The sequence below is a fragment of the Oikopleura dioica genome, chromosome 1, assembly GCF_907165135.1.
Source record: "Oikopleura dioica chromosome 1, OKI2018_I68_1.0, whole genome shotgun sequence".
NCBI classification, from domain to species: domain Eukaryota; kingdom Metazoa; phylum Chordata; class Appendicularia; order Copelata; family Oikopleuridae; genus Oikopleura; species Oikopleura dioica.
Window position 1 is genome coordinate 8,760,010 of NC_137291.1, and position 16,227 is coordinate 8,776,236.

The 16,227-nt window shown below is 41.3% G+C and overlaps 5 protein-coding genes across 5 annotated transcripts; all 5 read left to right on the forward strand.

The window, feature by feature from the left end:
- Positions 1-81: 81 nt before the first annotated feature.
- On the forward strand, positions 82-8,288 carry LOC145711971 (protein MON2 homolog). The gene is made up of 20 exons (XM_081789660.1): positions 82-279; positions 460-902; positions 940-1,776; positions 1,857-1,880; positions 2,045-2,309; positions 2,351-2,499; positions 2,543-2,979; positions 3,088-3,347; positions 4,374-4,593; positions 4,637-4,655; positions 4,708-4,928; positions 5,072-5,231; positions 5,373-5,595; positions 5,643-5,878; positions 5,966-6,345; positions 6,576-6,848; positions 7,107-7,259; positions 7,459-7,664; positions 7,718-7,911; positions 7,957-8,288. The coding sequence occupies exons 1-20, from the start codon at positions 188-190 to the stop codon at positions 8,124-8,126; spliced, it is 4,962 nt and encodes a 1,653-aa protein (XP_081645786.1). The 5' UTR covers positions 82-187; the 3' UTR covers positions 8,127-8,288.
- A 33-nt stretch (positions 8,289-8,321) lies between these two features.
- LOC145711423 (PIH1 domain-containing protein 2-like) lies at positions 8,322-9,907 on the forward strand. The gene is made up of 4 exons (XM_081789119.1): positions 8,322-8,449; positions 8,495-9,224; positions 9,268-9,445; positions 9,494-9,907. The coding sequence occupies exons 1-4, from the start codon at positions 8,335-8,337 to the stop codon at positions 9,668-9,670; spliced, it is 1,200 nt and encodes a 399-aa protein (XP_081645245.1). The 5' UTR covers positions 8,322-8,334; the 3' UTR covers positions 9,671-9,907.
- LOC145711434 (replication factor C subunit 3-like) lies at positions 9,791-11,281 on the forward strand. Its single transcript, XM_081789130.1, has 7 exons — positions 9,791-9,983; positions 10,027-10,148; positions 10,190-10,313; positions 10,360-10,525; positions 10,573-10,668; positions 10,709-10,926; positions 10,969-11,281. Exons 1-7 carry the CDS (start codon positions 9,840-9,842, stop codon positions 11,170-11,172), a joined length of 1,074 nt encoding a protein of 357 aa, XP_081645256.1. The 5' UTR covers positions 9,791-9,839; the 3' UTR covers positions 11,173-11,281.
- A 27-nt stretch (positions 11,282-11,308) lies between these two features.
- LOC145711445 (uncharacterized) lies at positions 11,309-12,609 on the forward strand. The gene is made up of 4 exons (XM_081789141.1): positions 11,309-12,005; positions 12,046-12,151; positions 12,198-12,315; positions 12,423-12,609. The coding sequence occupies exons 1-4, from the start codon at positions 11,331-11,333 to the stop codon at positions 12,556-12,558; spliced, it is 1,035 nt and encodes a 344-aa protein (XP_081645267.1). The 5' UTR covers positions 11,309-11,330; the 3' UTR covers positions 12,559-12,609.
- Positions 12,610-13,432: 823 nt separating this feature from the next.
- Positions 13,433-15,489, forward strand: LOC145711532 (E3 ubiquitin-protein ligase CBL-B-like). The gene is made up of 7 exons (XM_081789227.1): positions 13,433-13,486; positions 13,529-13,617; positions 13,662-13,832; positions 13,894-14,243; positions 14,290-14,407; positions 14,478-14,944; positions 15,164-15,489. Exons 1-7 carry the CDS (start codon positions 13,444-13,446, stop codon positions 15,462-15,464), a joined length of 1,539 nt encoding a protein of 512 aa, XP_081645353.1. The 5' UTR covers positions 13,433-13,443; the 3' UTR covers positions 15,465-15,489.
- Positions 15,490-16,227: the final 738 nt, after the last annotated feature.

Here is a 16,227-nt window from a genome sequence, read left to right on the forward strand (position 1 = left end):
TTAACCGCTCGAATAGCGGAAGTTATGGTTTCTTTAAAATTCTCGAAAAATTTTTATAATGGATTAGTTTTCTCAGTGTGTGTTTTGTGATGGGATTAAAAAGTGCGCTTTGTTAAGAGAGAATGTCGAGCATGACCGTTGGATTCTAGATACGGTCGAAAGCTTCGGATTTTATGGCAAGGAATCGATGATGTTCTCCGCTTCTCCCTCTGTCAAATCTCCAGCTGATCATGATGCCGCTGTCATAGAATTGATTCAGAGTGATTTAAGACAACTCAGGTTGTGGTCTTTTTATGAAGTAATCAATTTCCCAAGTAATTACTATTATTAATTCGCATATCCAAAAATGGAAGACTCGGGCTAACGTGCACTACCTTCTCAAATAGTTATTTTTTCAATTTGTTTATATTTTATTCGTCAGTTAAGGTTCCTCATACTTATACAGACCTCTTTCAAAAGCAATGACACAAGAAAGCGCTTTGGCCCTATCAAAGAAGCAGCGGAATCCGCGATTCTCAAAATCAAGACCCTCTCCTCCGCCGCCACCAAATCCAAATCATCCTCTCCGCTAGACACTTTGAGGCAACATTCAAACACCGTCCTTCAACCATTTTTGATGGGATGCGACACCAAGGTTCAAGACATTTGTCTTCTCTGTGTCAGTGGCATCCAGCGCCTAATTACGCACCAAATCGTCAGTCCTCAAGCGGGAGCAAACATTGTCTCAATGCTGGCCCAGTTGATGGAATGGAACTTTGACAGCATCAGAATTTTACAGACTTCGATGTTGTTGCTTTCCACGACGACTTGTGTTCGGGGCAAGACCTTGTCTAATTGTTTGGCTCTGTGTTTTCGTCTTTTAGGTTCAGGAAAGGCTTTCTTCAAGACTCGGAATATATTATGTTTATTTTATCCACAGATAGAAAAGACTTGATTGAGGCGATTTCCAAGTGAACCACACTGCGTCGGCCATTATCCGTCAGGCCGTGTGCACCGTCCTCGACAGAATAGACGCTCCAGTACCTCCTGCCAATGGCCTTGTCTACCCTTACCGCAACAAGGAGTCAAGTGAAAAGGTCAAACAGAATAATATCGAAGACCTGGACGAGTTCGGCCAAGATGGTTGCCGTCTCTTCCTCGATTTGTGCCTAATGTCGTGCGGGGATGAACCAAAATGGTTGGTCGCTCTTGATTCTGAATCAGTTCATCCGAGCTTCTGCCTTGAAATGATGGAGGCCGTCCTCAATCAATACGTCGAAATTTTCTTCGCTTTTCCACAGTTCATATTTTTACTAAAAGAAAACGTCTGCAATATCGTCATCAAAAACTTCTCGCCTAAGTGGAATCTCCAGAGCCAGCTCTCGATCGAGGCCAAAGTGGAGCATTATGTAATCGCTACGAAGATTTTAAAGGTCGTCGCGATCATGCTTGAGCGATACAACAGCGTGCTCAAGACCGAGTCGGAGATTTTTCTCAGCTTTTTAATCAAGTTTCTTTCTGGCGAGCAGTGGCAGCAGGCGATTGCAGTTGAAGTTCTACACAAGATTTGCTGGAAACCAAGGCAACTACGGGATATTTGTCAGCAATACGACTTGCAGAATAAATCAAATGGCTCAACTCCCGTTTTTCAAGAGCTGATCAATGCACTTGCCTCGGTTACGTCATCAAAGTTCCACAAGCTTTATCGAAACAAAGAAGACCCAGAGAGCCCGAGCGATGCGGAAATTCTCGATGATTTGAGCATCAACAAGTTGATTCTCAATTCGGAAACTCAAGGTTCACTTGTTTTTCAATGCCTACCATTTTCAGTTTTAAAATATTTTGATTGATAAACTCGATGAAAAACAAGGTCGAAGGAGGAACAAAATATTACTATCTTGAAGTAAAGTTGTTTAACACAAATTTAAAATTTATTTACAAGTTGCAACATTCCAATTTATATTCCAATATATTTCCTCTCAAAATAATTTTTCCTTCGTGTTCATTTAACATTTGTATCCCATTGATCATTCAAACCCCCGTACATGTTAAACATCCTAATAAAAAGCTTCAACCGAGCGTAACGAGATCCCATTTGTATCTGAGGATTATGTTCTTCGAATGTCAATGTCATGTCTTCTCGACATTGCCACCGCTATCATCGACCTGGGCGATAAGGAATTGATCAAGCGCCGCGCCGCGAATGTCCCCATCCACGAAATCAACGAAACAGAAAACACGCTTCGCCAAATGATCATGTCCGGCTGGTCCGGATTGTTGCAGACATTGAGTTTGCTCTTCGAAGCAGCACCAGATGAGAACACTGTCAAGTAAGATCAAACAAACTAGCGTTCGATAAGTGCCCCTTCAGTTCGGTATTGGATTTGATGACGGCCCTGACGGCGGTCGCAGGCGGGCTAAACATGGACAGTCCAAGGGAAGCCTTGGTCGGCACGCTTTGTAGATTTGCCCTTCCGCCAGGCTATCATGAAAAGTCGTATGCTGGGGAACAAACATCAGGTTATTTGCTATCGGTAACTTCGTTTCTGATCAAGTGTTAAAGGCGGGCAAGTGTTGGTAGTGGGACAGCCGCTCACGGCGTCAACGAGTTCCGGTGCTGGCTTTGTTCTGCTGACAACGCGGAATATTCAAGTGCTCCGCGCGCTCCTCGACGTGGCGTCAGATTATGGCCCTCTCCTTGGTCAATCTTGGAGTCTTGTACTTTCTGCCTTACAGCATCTTTCTTGGATTCTTGGCTTCCAGTGTTCAATAACAGGCGAAATGACTGCCAAGGTACAGGAAAATGGGCAATCAACAGTTCTGACAACAGCGATCTCACAAGAAATTCCAAAAATTTCGAAGAAATTGGCAGATGTATTTGAGAACTCTTCAAAACTGGATGAAGTTGCTCTCCATCACCTCGTGAACGCTATTTGCGAATTGAGCACGGAAACAATGGACCAGGCGTATGGAAGTGCCACAAGAGAGCCAAGCCTTTTCGGAATGGGATTAATACTTACAGAATGAAATTGATCTTTTATAAACTCTTCATTATTTGATCGAAGTTAATATCACACTTATCCCTGAATCATATCCATCCTTAATAAAGCCGTCGCCAACCTGGTCCAGGTGAGCATCACTAATTTGAATCGCCTGGAAGTTATATGGCGGCTAGTCACTGGACACTTGCTCGAGGTGTGTCAGCACACGAACATGCATTTTCGTAAAGTCGGCGCTGAAGGCATCAGTCATCTCATCACGTCAGCCTTTGCGGAAGATTCCATATTCAGCAATCAGAGGCGTCAGGAAATGGTCCTCGCAGCCAGGGATCCGAGATTTTGTCGTCTGGACGATCGCCCACTTTTCAGGCGCGATTTGAGTTATCGCGCAGGAGCTAAAATTCCGATCGCGCGCTCAAATGCGCAGCGTTTAGGCGCGATGGCAAAAACTCGCTCTCTCGGTGATGGGGCGATGAATTTCGATCGCCCAGCCCTATCAGGCCGACAAAAAATACTCGCGCGCTCAAATCCTCAGCGTTCAAGCGCGATGGTATAAACTCGCTCTCTCGGCGAGGGGGCGATGACTTTCGATCGCGCAGCCCTATTACGCCGATAAATAATACTCACATGCTTCAAAAGGGTCGAAAATCTGCCGAGCGGGAGTGCGATGGTGGCGCTTGGTTTCAATCAAGGCCCACGAATCAAATGATCAGCGTGAGATTGCTGACTTAGTTGACAGATTTTTTTGGAAATTCAATTTTTGGATGTCACATTGTTAACACTTAAATTCGACTAAGTTGTTCATAAGAGAGCCGACAAACAAACTGTAAATTTGTATTGACCTCCCGCAACGTTGCCTACAAATAAGTCGTGCTAATCGCTGACAGTGACGCTTGGCACCGGAAATATCCGTAAAATCCGACTATTTTTCAAAAGAAATATTTTTACAGTAATTGAATTCTGTTGTTAAGCCAATTTATGACTGAAAAATATCTTTTTATTGGCTTTTGAACATGCAGATTTCGAAAATTTCATAAAAATTATATTGAATATATCGAAATCTCCTTATAAATGCTTTTTTCTTCTTCAAATTTTGGCTAAACATCGAGCGCCATCGTTTAATCGTGTAGCTTACTCCAAAATGACAGTGTTTTATCGAGTATCAAGGGGTCTCCCCATGTTGAAATTTTCATGGGCGAAAATATAATGTCGCGCGCAGCCAGGGTGACCGAAAATAAGTTATCGCGCTCTCGAGCCCACCGCGATCAAAAATCATCGCTCCTGAAGCGCAAGGGCGCAGGGAAACCATCGGCATATTTTTGACTAATCCAGCCCGCCGATGGGAATTTTTCGCGCTGCGCGCCTAGCAGCGAAAATGATTATCGCGCGCTGAAGAGAAGTGCTAGGTGCGCGATCGTCCAGACGACAAAATCTCGGATCCCTGCTCGCAGCCTTTTCTGAAATGTCGACAATTCCGAAAATCGACGTCAGAACTCGACAGATGCAGTGCGTGCTAGAAGTGCTTGAATCACGGGGCGAAAAACTAACCAGTGCGTGGCCAGTGCTTCTTGAGATTATACAGGCATCCTGTGAAGCTCTGAAAGATCAAGGAAATGTTTGAAGTGCAGTTCTTTCATCTCGTAAGTGAGTGAACTCAGATGTTGGCTTCCTTTCTGAGTTTGAACTCAAAAATTCGTAAACTAAGCTAAACTCTCAACCAATTCAAAAGCGCTAAATGAATCCGTGAAACTCAATCGACAGCTGTCTGTAACTGGTCTCTTGGAACCTTCCTCACCAACCGAAAAATCTCCGGAGAAGAATTCTGAAGCGCAAAAATCAGAAAATCACGAGCGCGAGGTGCTCGTCAAGTCTGGATTCCGTGCGATAAAGCTTGTCGTGACTGACTTTCTAGCAACGACTCCTTCGGAGCACCTTCAGCTCATTATCCAGGTGCGTTTGGTTTATTTATTGAACGCTTGTTTGAGAAGGCAGGCGTTTCTGAGAGGTATATTGTCAGCCTGACGCTGTACGCCCGATTGTCAAAACAATCCCTTGAAGTTGTAAATTCTTCTTGAACTTGAGTTTGTTTCTAGTCCACGATGAGATTCGGTACCCAACAGCAGAGTCTAAATATTTCTTTGACAGCGATTGGCCTTCTTTGGACAATTGTTGACTTTCTTTGCCATGATTTTGACGAAGAAAATGACGACAAACTCTTGCAAAATCTCTGGATTGCGTTGTATCATGCAATTGGTAAGTAAATTGTTTTCATCTAAAACTTTTTAATCTCAAAATCCCTCGAAAATCCACTCTCATATCAGTCTTTTATCTGCGGCTGATAGAATTGACCCTCCTGACATACTGTATTTACTCTCAGTGACTGTATCTATTAAGGCGTTCTTTGTGTTGACCCACGGCCAAGCGTTCGAAAGTCAGCAGGTCAAACACTCTTTGGAACGATTGCAGCACACGGCGGAAGTTTGAAAGAAGAAACATGGCGTCGATTATTTTGGGAAATACTTTTTCCAATCCTAGAGAATGCCGAAAGCGTGATGCAAGAGCAGGAGAAAACTGCCAAGAGTGCGAAAGCAAGTAACTTTTTAGTCCATCATTCGAGGTGAGATTGAAACGGGGAAATCGAGCTTTGAAGATCATTTTATCTAGAGATACAGCTGAGAAGCAATGGGCAGAGACAAAAAGGCTGACCCTCCAAGGGCTCACAAAACTTTTTAAAGACAACAAGTCGGGCCTGAATCCAGCGGAATGGGTCCGTTGCTGGAAAGGAATGCTGCAGTACATCGAGGAATATGCGTTCTCAGACAACAAGGAAGTCTCCGGCGGGGCATTGGAGGCCTTCAAAGAGCTGCTTGAGGCGTCACCAGGAATGCGGCTCAAATACTAGTACTTTGGCAAATATATAAATTAAGCATCGTGCGATTTTAGGAGCCTTCATTTGCCATGAGAGAAATTTTAAGTCCTCTAAAAAGATCTATCCAACTCCGGTAAAATTCCAGAGACGAATCTTCAGGCAGCAATTATTGCCGCGTGGCAAGTTTGGATATCAATTTGCGACAAATCCCTCCTGAAATACGAAGGTTCTCAAAATCCTCAAAATGTCCCGAGACAAGAATTTCTCCAATCTTGGGCCGAGCTTCTACCTCTCTTCACAGAAAAATTGGGCGAAAAGATGAGTTCTGAGCAGATGGAGAGTGTTTGCGAGATGCTAGTCAGAATAATCTCCGTTCCTGTTTTATCAGACGCATTGCCTTTTCTCTTCACTGGCTGCGGCGACGATGCGAATTTAACCAATTTGCAGAAGATTATCTTATCGAACATTATCAGCTTACAAAAACTAGCTGTTTACAAGGTAAATTAAATAAACAATCATCTGTGTATGATTAGCTGGTTTTCCTAGAACTAAAGTTTTCCTACAAGGCTCTCAAGCATTCTCCATTTTCGAGGCTAACTTAGGTCGCTGACCAAGCATCAATGCCAATAAAAATTGCGCAAAGATGGGAGTTATCGTTCTTTGATCCATCTTTACTTGTCAATTTTACTTAAATGACTTGCTCTCTTCTAAACATGTCATTTTCTCAGACGATCAACAATGTTTATCCTCAAATCTTTGGCTTGCTAAGCGCGATGTTGACCTTGTGCTACGAAATTCCATCATTTGATCCGATGAATGCGAGGCTAGAAGCAGAAGGAAAACGCAATCGATGGCTTTTCGCGAATCCTGAGAAACTAGGCAATCATCTGATGAAGAGCGCGAGCGATCTTTACCAAAAGGTCGCTTGTGACCGCAGTGTCATCAAGAATTCTATTTTGGCCAAGTTAATCAAGACGCTGCTTCCTTTTTGGGACATGAAGGTAAATCTTCGCCTCCTTGTATTCTTTCACGCTGAACAACAATTGTTTGATCCCTGTCAGCTTTTCCGTTTGATGAAAATGACGCAAATTTAGCGTCAATGAAATTTCTTCGAGAAACTAGAGTTAAATCCTTATAAAAACATGCCATTGGAACATCTTGAACTCTTTTGACAGGCGGCAAACATCCCAGGGGTAAAACAAGAACTTTTTTTTTGACTTTTATCTGCTTGAAAAGAAATTTTTTTTACACAGATTTAGGAGAAATCATCCCTTTGGACCGTCGCGCACAAAGTATTCATATCCATCCTGTCTACCGGTCTTCCTGTTGTCAGACAATTCGCAGCCAGTATCACAGATGAAGATGTACTCTGGAGGACGGTGGTTCATTCATTCCAAAGTTTTTTGATCGAGGTACATTCATCTACAAATAAGTCTAGCCATACTTCCTAGCAGACCCACGGAGTTTTTCCGAAGTAAAAGTATGACTCATACTGTATAAGCACTGATCTAGCCGTCTTCTGAGACTCAAACTTATCATTCGTAAACTTATATTTGTCTAGACTTTTTCTCAAAAGTTAGCATAGCACGGATATGACATTTAAGTTTTAAGAACGTCTGGGAAAATGAACATGCTGCTCTCCATCTCGAACTTTCATGCAAAACGGCGCTTCTGATCAAGTCAGAAATTCTTGTTTACAGAGCGAGCTACTCGAAGGAATTTATTGACAACGTGACTTTAGTTCTTGAAAAAGGACAGCAGCAACAAGAGAGAGATGATTTCAGTAAACTTTGTTTTGAAATGGCGTCTGGAATCAGGTAAATACAGTACTTGTACTAGGAGAGCATGAAAAGTAACTGTTTATCAAAAGCAACGAGTCAAAAGTTGATGAAAATTCTTACGAAGACATCATCAAACTAGTAGAGAATATTCGTCTGGGAAGAGCGGAAGAGAATCAACAGTTGGCAGTTATTTCAAGGTGTACGTCGCTCATTCGCAAGATCAGGGAGGAGTCAGACGAACACATGCTGACGGAACTGGCATTCTTCCTACAAGCATGTCGAGGCAAGGCGATCTCAGTATGACTAACTACTAAATTGCCTTTTTCAGCTATTCTTCAAAACATCGTCAAAGACAAGAGGGGTTCTTCCCAGATGACGATGAAATTGTACGAGTTGTATCCGGTGCTCTGCAATCTAATCCAAAAATGTCCACAACAACTCCTCGAGCCACTCAGTCACGCCTTGCTTGCCTACCAGCCTTTCCTCTCAAGCGAATAACTATATTTTTAAAGATGATCAAACTTTCTAGTGCAATTTTAAACTATTCCATTTATAACTCGCCCTTTCTCTGGCCAGTTAATTCAGTTCAGCTTTTATATACATTTTAAGTTCCAATTTATATTCTATTCTCGTGTCCTGAAAACTAAAAAGAGTGCAATAACTATTCAAAAGACTTTTATTGAAAGAAAAAATTCAGGAAATCGAAATGAATGATTTTGCGAATGAGTTTCCAAACATCGACAAGACGGATTTGAACAAAGTATGGGGAATCCTGTCGAATTTACAAAACAACAACCCTCAAAAATACAAAAAGTTCATGGGTAAACTCTGCTCACCAATTTATTATTTATCAAAAACTATTTTAGACCATATTCAAGCGTCTCAGAAAAAGATGATCGAGCTGGAGAAAATTCGACCAATACCAAAAGTCGTCTATCAAATTGACGCCGCCAACATTGATAAATTCAAATGGCATGTGAACATTCTTGCTTGGGAGAGAATGCAGTACCCTAAAGCGGACGGCCCGTTGTCTCTGATGGCAGGAGCGAAGCTCGTAAAGCTCAACAAAACCGAAATAGCATCTTGCATCGCCATCAATCCAAAAGTTTTTGAAGAAATTTCTGATTGCCCGGAAATGGAAAAAGAGTTCAAGCAGCTCGTTGCAAAATTTGTAGCTGATAATTACAAAGAATACCGATTCTTTCCAAATACGATCAAGACATTCAAAATGAAGGACGACTCCTCTGAGCAATTCTTTGGCCCCAAACCAACCAACTTGATCGACTGCTTCAGAAAAACGACAGGAAAAGCCGATCAAGATCTTCTTTCGATAATCAAAGAGGATCCGAAAGAAGATGCTCCGGAGCCAGAGAAAAATAGCGGCCCCAAAGATATGATAGAAGCCCTGACTTATGAAATGAAGGAAGCAAAAATAATAGCTTCAAAAGAAGAAGAGAAGAGCCAACCAAAAGAAGAACCTAAAAAAGAGCCAGAAGAGAAGACCAAGAAATTGCGACCACAGACTCCAAAGGCCCGAAGAAAACCAATTATCGAAGAGATTCCAGAAAAAGTTGAACCAAAAATTCTAACACCTGAGTAAGTAAGCTCTTTTTTATCCAATCTTGATAGCATTTCTTAGACACAAAACCGATGATAAACACGCTGATTATTGGAAAGTTCAAATTGCTCTTCCGGGAGTCAATAACCCCGCTGAAATCAACTCTGCTTGTTCTGCATCCGAATTAAGAATAGAAGTTTCTGGAAAGTATATGCTTTCTATTCCCTTACCAAGAGGCCTGAAAGATGAAACTGCAAAGGTTTGTTTTTGTTTAACTCAGCATTCTATTTATCTTCAAATCGAACAGGCTCGTTTTTCGAACAAGAAGGAAACGCTGACGATGAAAATTATGCGCGAGCAATCCAAAACGCAAACGACCGTCCCAGCTGCGGAGGAATTCGTCGATAAGAACTTCATGGAAAATATTCGAAAAGCAATGAGCCCCAACTCGCCAAGCGCACGCGGAACTGCTCAAGTTCAATGAGAACCATCCTCAATCCTCTATTTTCGTTAATTCTATATATTCTTTTAAGACTTGCTGTACGACTACTATTACTATTGTAAAGGTTTATTTTTTCTACCAATGAATTGTATTTTTATAATTGATCTGTCCATTGCTAACTTGTGCTGAAGTAAAAGAGAAAAGAAAGAAAATGTCTTTGTGGTGTGATCGATATCGACCAAAATCTTTCAAAGAGTTGGATTACAATGTAAAGCAGGCGGATCAGTTGCAAAGAATGGTCAAAGAGGGCGATTTCCCGCACCTCCTGGTTTGGGGAACGAACGGAGCTGGAAAGGTAAATAGCTGGTTTGAATCATTATTGAGCTTTTGGATGGTAGAAAACGCGGATAAATTGCATCCTTCGGGAGTTATACGGATCTGGCGTTGACAAATTGCGTCTTGAGCGGCATGAGTACACCACTCCGTCAAACAAGAAAGTAGAGATTCATGCTTGTGCAAGGTCAGTTAGAGAAAATCCTTCCTATACAACAAGTTTCTAAGCAATTATCACATCGAGATTTGCCCTGCCGACGCTGGAGTACATGATCGAATCGTCATTCAAGAGCTAGTCAAAACGATCGCCGGCGGTCAAACTCTGAACGCAGATAAGCAGAAGCAATTCAAAGTAAAGAGAGTACTAAAGTGAAGTTTGTTAAAAAAGGTGTGTTCAGGTAATTGTTATCACCGAAGCGAATCGCCTTACAAAGGACGCTCAACATGGACTCCGTCGAACGATGGAAAAATACATGTCAACATGTAGGATGATTCTTTTGTCCGAGTCCACATCAAAGCTGATCCCTGCTTTGCGCTCAAGATGTCTTGGAATACGAGTACAAGGTTTTTCAGGAAGATTTTTAATTCATCCTTCGTCAATCATTTTTCAGCGCCATCGAATGAGGAAGTGAAGCAATGCCTGATTCAAGCATGTGAAAACGAGCGTTTTGAGATGTCTAATGATCAGTTAGATCGAATCGTCAAATGTAAATCGTCAGTTTCAGTCAGCTTCTTTAATTTGTTTAGTGGCTGATAGAAACTTACGAAAGGCACTTCTTCTCGGTGAGGTTTGCAAAGTGAAAGGAATCACAAACGGCAACCCGCCCCCTTATGACTGGGAAGAGTTCTTGGAGAAGACGGGGAAAATGATCCTCGCGAACCAGTCCCCTTCGCAGATTCTAGCCGTTCGGACAAATCTTTATGAACTGATTGTTCGACTCATCCCCGCGCACATTATCTTCCAAGTAGACAGCTTATCTCCTTTCGTAACCCCTAAAAATCCTCAGAAACTTTTCCTGCAGCTTCAAAGATCCTGCCCAGATATTCAAATGAAGACCAAGCTCGCGAAGGCCGCTGCAGAATTCGAGCACCGCTGCAATCTTGGGTCCAAGCCCATTTATCATCTTGAAGCCTTCGTTGCTCGATTCATGGCCGACTACAAGTCGTTCATGGATGAGTTCATCGACGACATGGATGAGGACGAATTTTAAAGTTTCAATTTTATTGAAAATTTTTCATGTTAGGAAAAATACATTTAGCACGATTTTACACCTCACTGCCTCTTACACACAATAAAATACAAAATTTCTTATTCTCCTGATTGCGAAGAATAAGGCTTATTCATAAATGATGATTAATAAATTTCAGTATGATTATGCTTGTTCGGCAATTGAGAATCGCGCCATGTTTCCTTCGAAGTAATGTTCAACCTAGATTATCCTCAAGCTTGCGTACTTTTTCCACTACCTCGCGAAAGTCCAATGAGTCCCAAACGAGTGAAAGCGCCAGTTTGCCGCCTCCTGTTGCAGAGAAATCTTCCTTCGACCAGTTTGTTGATGAAATTTTATATTTTGGAAAGCGTTTCGCCCTTCTTGCCGCGGCTATTTATGCGTTCAAATATTTCTTTATTACGCCGATTATTGGACGATCAATGTCTCCACAATTCAACCCTGGGATCGCTGATTTCGGCGACTCTGTTTTATTTCTGCCTCGTTTGCCCTGGGCCAAAGCCGACCCTCTCGTGCGCGGAAAAATCTATCTGTTCGAAGATCCTGGAAAGAAAGCTGAAAATCTCATCGAAGGAGAGTCTAATCATGTGATCAAGAGATGCATCGCCGTCGAGGGAGATAAAGTTATGATCCAGAATGACAAAACTAAAGAGATAGAGTACGTCGAAGTTCCCAAAGGTCATTGTTGGCTGGAATCGGATAATTATACGTATAACGCTGGTCAATATCCCGACTCTCTCAAATATGGGCCGATTTCAAACGAGCTTGTGTATGGTAGAGTTGCACTAGCTATTCGTAGACTGAATATCTTTCCGGTAATCACCAAGAAATCACTGAGAAATGAGTATTTTTAAGACTTTCTATCCACATCCTCAAAACTATGAACTCATCGACGTTTATGATGCGTTACCTCATCAGCGAATAGTCATCAGTCCCAATACACGAAACGAAGATTTTATGGGTAATAAATTCATCAAAAGCATTTTGATACTGACTCTAAAATCAAGCTATCGATAAAATGAAAAACCTGCCAAACAAAGAAGATATGACAGAGCTGCCAAAAGGCCCCGCTGATCTTGCGATGGAGGGAAAGACTGTTGAAGAAAAACAAGGATGGACGTATAATTACGGGTTTAAATTATTTACGCGCGGTAATAAACGCCTTCGGCGGTGACCGAATGGAATTGAAATTCAATTTTTCTTCACGAAAATTAGTTTTCAACCCTTTTCAGTCATAATTTTGAAGTCTCCAGTGACCGAAAATTTATCGACGATTTGAGAAAGAAAAACGAGCAAGCTGTTGAGGACGAGTTGAGGAGATTACGCGCTCCAGGCACTTCAATTACAGAGACGAAGAAAGAAACCTAGCTTCATTCAATTGTCCTTTTTAAAAATCTTATAATAAAAACTCTTCATGGATGGGTGCTCTGACAGGTCGTATTTTCTTTAGAATGGAAATGAGTAGAGAATAGAATAAGCTACGTCCAGAAAAATGAGAGAGAGGGGACACAAAAATTTATAAAATACAATGGGATGCAGTTTTCTTGAAGATTTTGTGCTCGTGCTTCTCTTTATTTCAATATGGTACTTTCTGATAGGGTTCAATTTTCATACATTTTATGTTTTACAGTGGCGTTTGAAAAAAAGCCTCAAAAATTGAACCCTTTGAACATTTTTATTTGGTATTTTCTTGATGCTTTCAACTCGCCAAATATCCTCTTTCCAACAACTCCCGATCCGGCTTTTCTTATCCAGATGTACGAGTCTGTCTGTTCTCTTTTGCATTCAGCGCCGAAATGGGACAATTTAATTCTATTTATATTGGTTTTCAAACGCTTTCGTTATTTATTCTTGAAATTTTTACTCCTTTGCTTTATTAACTTTGCCACATTCTTCATGCTTTTTATCGTTTTTAACCTCGATATTGTACAAGACTATTACTCTTCCTTAATAACTTCTGCTTTTTCTGTTCCTTTTAGTACAGAAATCATACAATTCTCCGCTTATATCCAATCCGCTGTTGAGTCTACCCCAATTCCGACAATTTTAAATGAGCTTCCTTCCATTGACAGTATTCAAAACTCCGTAGAAAATATTACCTGCTCTTTGAACTTCTCTAGCGACCTTACACTTTTTATCAAAAATTCTCTGTACTTTATTTCTGATGCCTGTAAACAACTTGCTGATAGTCTTTGATTATTATTATTCTGAAAAGATCGACGTTCAATTTTTTATTCAGATTTCGGATTCAAAATGTTCAAAAAAGTGAGGAATCCGTTTCGTGAAAGGAGAAATGGTAAGCTACATCATTCCGGATGAAATTTAAACCAGCCTATAGAAAGCTCTTCCTCGAGTGGATTCTTCACAAAGTCATCTTTCAACGAGCTCACGAGTAATATGGACTCGATAATGAAAGCTTGTGGTAAAGTAAGAATACAAGCCAACTTCCTTATTTAAACATTCATCCCAAGATCCCAAATTTGAACAACTCGCCTCCTTACATCCTCAGTATTCTTCCGGATATCCACACGATTCTCCACAAAATTGTAACAGAGCATGATCGAGACTTTCATGCGCTGGCAGATAATGATTACTTCCAAGTATCTGCATTCAATCTCGCCGAAAAATGTCGTGAGCTAAAGGTACATCTTCGGTTCTCTCTCTTTGTACGTTGGCGTACTCATCGTTGATTTCAGTTTTCAGAGAATCCTCAAAAACGACCCCTCTTCACATCACATTCTAAAAAGTTCAGTCCGACGAGAACTGTCAAAGTATTCCCTCGTCTTCAGCCATATTCTTCATGAGCTAAACGCCTTCTTTTCAAATGGGACATTCACAGGGGGCCGCTTCAAAATAACCAAATCAGAGGCGAAGGCCTTTTGGGAGCAAAATTTCGGTGCACAGGCGATCATCAACTGGCAGGTTTTCAAACGCGAACTTACGAAAGTCCACCAAATCGACAACAGTATAGATCTGGAGCGCGCTTTGCAAGAAACAATTCAGCTGACAAAAAGCCAATATGTTAGCAAATTCGAATTCGATGTTTTTACAAGGTGCCGATAGCTTTTTTTAACAACCTTGTAACAACACTATTTTCAGGCTATTTCAGCCCTGGCCGCAGCTTCTTGTTAACTGGAAGGTACTCGCTGTCACACACCCTGGCTACTCAGCCTTCATTACCTACGAAGAACTTCACGAAGAGCTTCAGCCGCATAGTGTGGGCTGGATAGATTCTTCGTATAAATTAACAATCGAGCATTTTCTCATGCAACATTCTTGAGCCCGAGAAAAGAGACAGCGTCGGTGCTTACGCATTTCGCTTATCAAACACGAAACTAGGTCAATGGGCGATAGGCTACGTCAACCAATCCGGCGAAATCTTGCAAACGATTCCTGAGAACAAATCCCTGATGAAAGTCCTAATAGACGGCGAACGAAATGGCTACTATACAAAGCCAAAGGGGCGCCCTGAAAACCCGGATTTGACGCGTTATCTTCACGAAACAAAGCCGGAAAATATCGAAGTGCCCGAAGAAAGCGTGCAGATTTATTTCGACATGGGAACGACGTTTAATTTGTGCAAAGTGTGCCTGGACAGGGATAAGGACATCAGAATAGAGCCCTGCAATCATTTAGTTTGTGCTGATTGCGTGGCGAAATGGAAGGTCAAGGATAACAGTCCGACGCCGACATGCCCGTTCTGTAGATGTGACATTAGGGATACAACTCCGATTTGTCTCGATAATGATAAAAAGTGAGTTTAAGTTTATTCTTGCACAAAAGGATAGAAACACGTCATACAAGTCTCGGAAAGAGATTTGGCTTCATTTTAAAAGCGTTTTTTCTCATTATTTATCATTTTGAAATAGCCTGGAAACCCATCCTACCGAAGTTCTTGTTCAAATTTTATACTTCGTGAAATTGATTAAAATCGATCTCTGTGCCTGATTTCCATACGTGACCTGATATTCAGCTCGAACAAACCACAAGAAACGAACCGACCTCTGCCACCGATCCCTGTCGATCCTCCCTGCATTCCACCATCATCAGATCCAGACGACGATCTTTACATGAACGAGTTTGATGATGAACCGACTCCTCCACCAGTTGCTCCTTGTCCACCAGTTAGGAATTCACTGATGGGCGCCGAAAACCCTGCCTTTGAGTATCACCTACTCTCTCCAGAAACACAGAGATCCTCCTCGACCTCTAATCAAAACATTAATTCTGCCGGGATCGCTGCTCCGCCAATCCCTCCTCGAAAACTGAGCTGAACTCTCTCTGTCCGAACATCAATCACTCCATCAACTTACCTTGAACATATCTCCCATGAATACACCCTTATGTTTACAGATTCCCAAGTGCAAGAAATTTTCTTCAAAATATTTCTTAAATAATTGACCTTAAATTCTCTTCCTTCTTTGTTCATATATTTAAATATATTTCTGTTCATCAATTTACAAAAATACAGATCAAATCAGAACTGCGGACTGACATTTTCTAGGTACTCTCTGTGAATTACTTTTGGCATTTGGCCACATATTTCGTTTGAAAAGAAATACCGAAAAGGTCTAGTTTTAACGACCGTCGATTCATTGTCATATTTTTTCTTGGTTTCGATGATTCGATGAGAACGTTCTTATAAAAACTGACGACTTTACTCTATTATTCTAAAATAGAGAATTTTCAATTTAGATAATAAAAGAGATGCTACGATGGATGGGAATGGGTGGCTCGACACCTAAAAAGGAAATCAGTGAACAATTGCGCATCTTTTTTTGTCTTTTTCTATATTTTTAGCATAAGCATTGTCCAACTAGCAAATCATCAAAATCTACCAGTAGCACTCTTTTATGCAGAATCTTCCATGTCTTCGAAAACACCAACTAACTAACGAATCAGTAAAACGAGTGCCAGTAAAATTTTTTGAGCCTCGATTCAACTCCAGAGGATTTAAATTCATAGTAAATTTGCACACTGAATATTATTTGTAATTATTTTCGAACATCATCATCGTCTTGTTTAGTTTTCTCACAC

Coding starts and splice junctions, on each gene's coding strand:
- LOC145711532 (XM_081789227.1), top strand. CDS start 13,444: ATGTTCAAAAAAGTGAGGAATCCGTTTCGTGAAAGGAGAAATG. Junction 13,618..13,661: donor TAATGAAAGCTTGTGGTAAA/GTAAGAATACAA, acceptor ATTCATCCCAAG/ATCCCAAATTTGAACAACTC. Junction 14,945..15,163: donor TGTCTCGATAATGATAAAAA/GTGAGTTTAAGT, acceptor CCTGATATTCAG/CTCGAACAAACCACAAGAAA.
- LOC145711971 (XM_081789660.1), top strand. CDS start 188: ATGATGTTCTCCGCTTCTCCCTCTGTCAAATCTCCAGCTGATCATGAT. Junction 1,777..1,856: donor TCTCAATTCGGAAACTCAAG/GTTCACTTGTTT, acceptor ACAAGGTCGAAG/GAGGAACAAAATATTACTAT. Junction 1,881..2,044: donor AACAAAATATTACTATCTTG/AAGTAAAGTTGT, acceptor CATCCTAATAAA/AAGCTTCAACCGAGCGTAAC.
- LOC145711445 (XM_081789141.1), top strand. CDS start 11,331: ATGATTATGCTTGTTCGGCAATTGAGAATCGCGCCATGTTTCCTTCGA. Junction 12,006..12,045: donor GTAGACTGAATATCTTTCCG/GTAATCACCAAG, acceptor AGTATTTTTAAG/ACTTTCTATCCACATCCTCA. Junction 12,152..12,197: donor ACGAAACGAAGATTTTATGG/GTAATAAATTCA, acceptor TCTAAAATCAAG/CTATCGATAAAATGAAAAAC.
- LOC145711423 (XM_081789119.1), top strand. CDS start 8,335: ATGAATGATTTTGCGAATGAGTTTCCAAACATCGACAAGACGGATTTG. Junction 8,450..8,494: donor AAAATACAAAAAGTTCATGG/GTAAACTCTGCT, acceptor AAACTATTTTAG/ACCATATTCAAGCGTCTCAG. Junction 9,446..9,493: donor TGAAAGATGAAACTGCAAAG/GTTTGTTTTTGT, acceptor CAAATCGAACAG/GCTCGTTTTTCGAACAAGAA.
- LOC145711434 (XM_081789130.1), top strand. CDS start 9,840: ATGTCTTTGTGGTGTGATCGATATCGACCAAAATCTTTCAAAGAGTTG. Junction 10,149..10,189: donor GAGATTCATGCTTGTGCAAG/GTCAGTTAGAGA, acceptor CAAGTTTCTAAG/CAATTATCACATCGAGATTT. Junction 10,669..10,708: donor GTTAGATCGAATCGTCAAAT/GTAAATCGTCAG, acceptor TAATTTGTTTAG/TGGCTGATAGAAACTTACGA.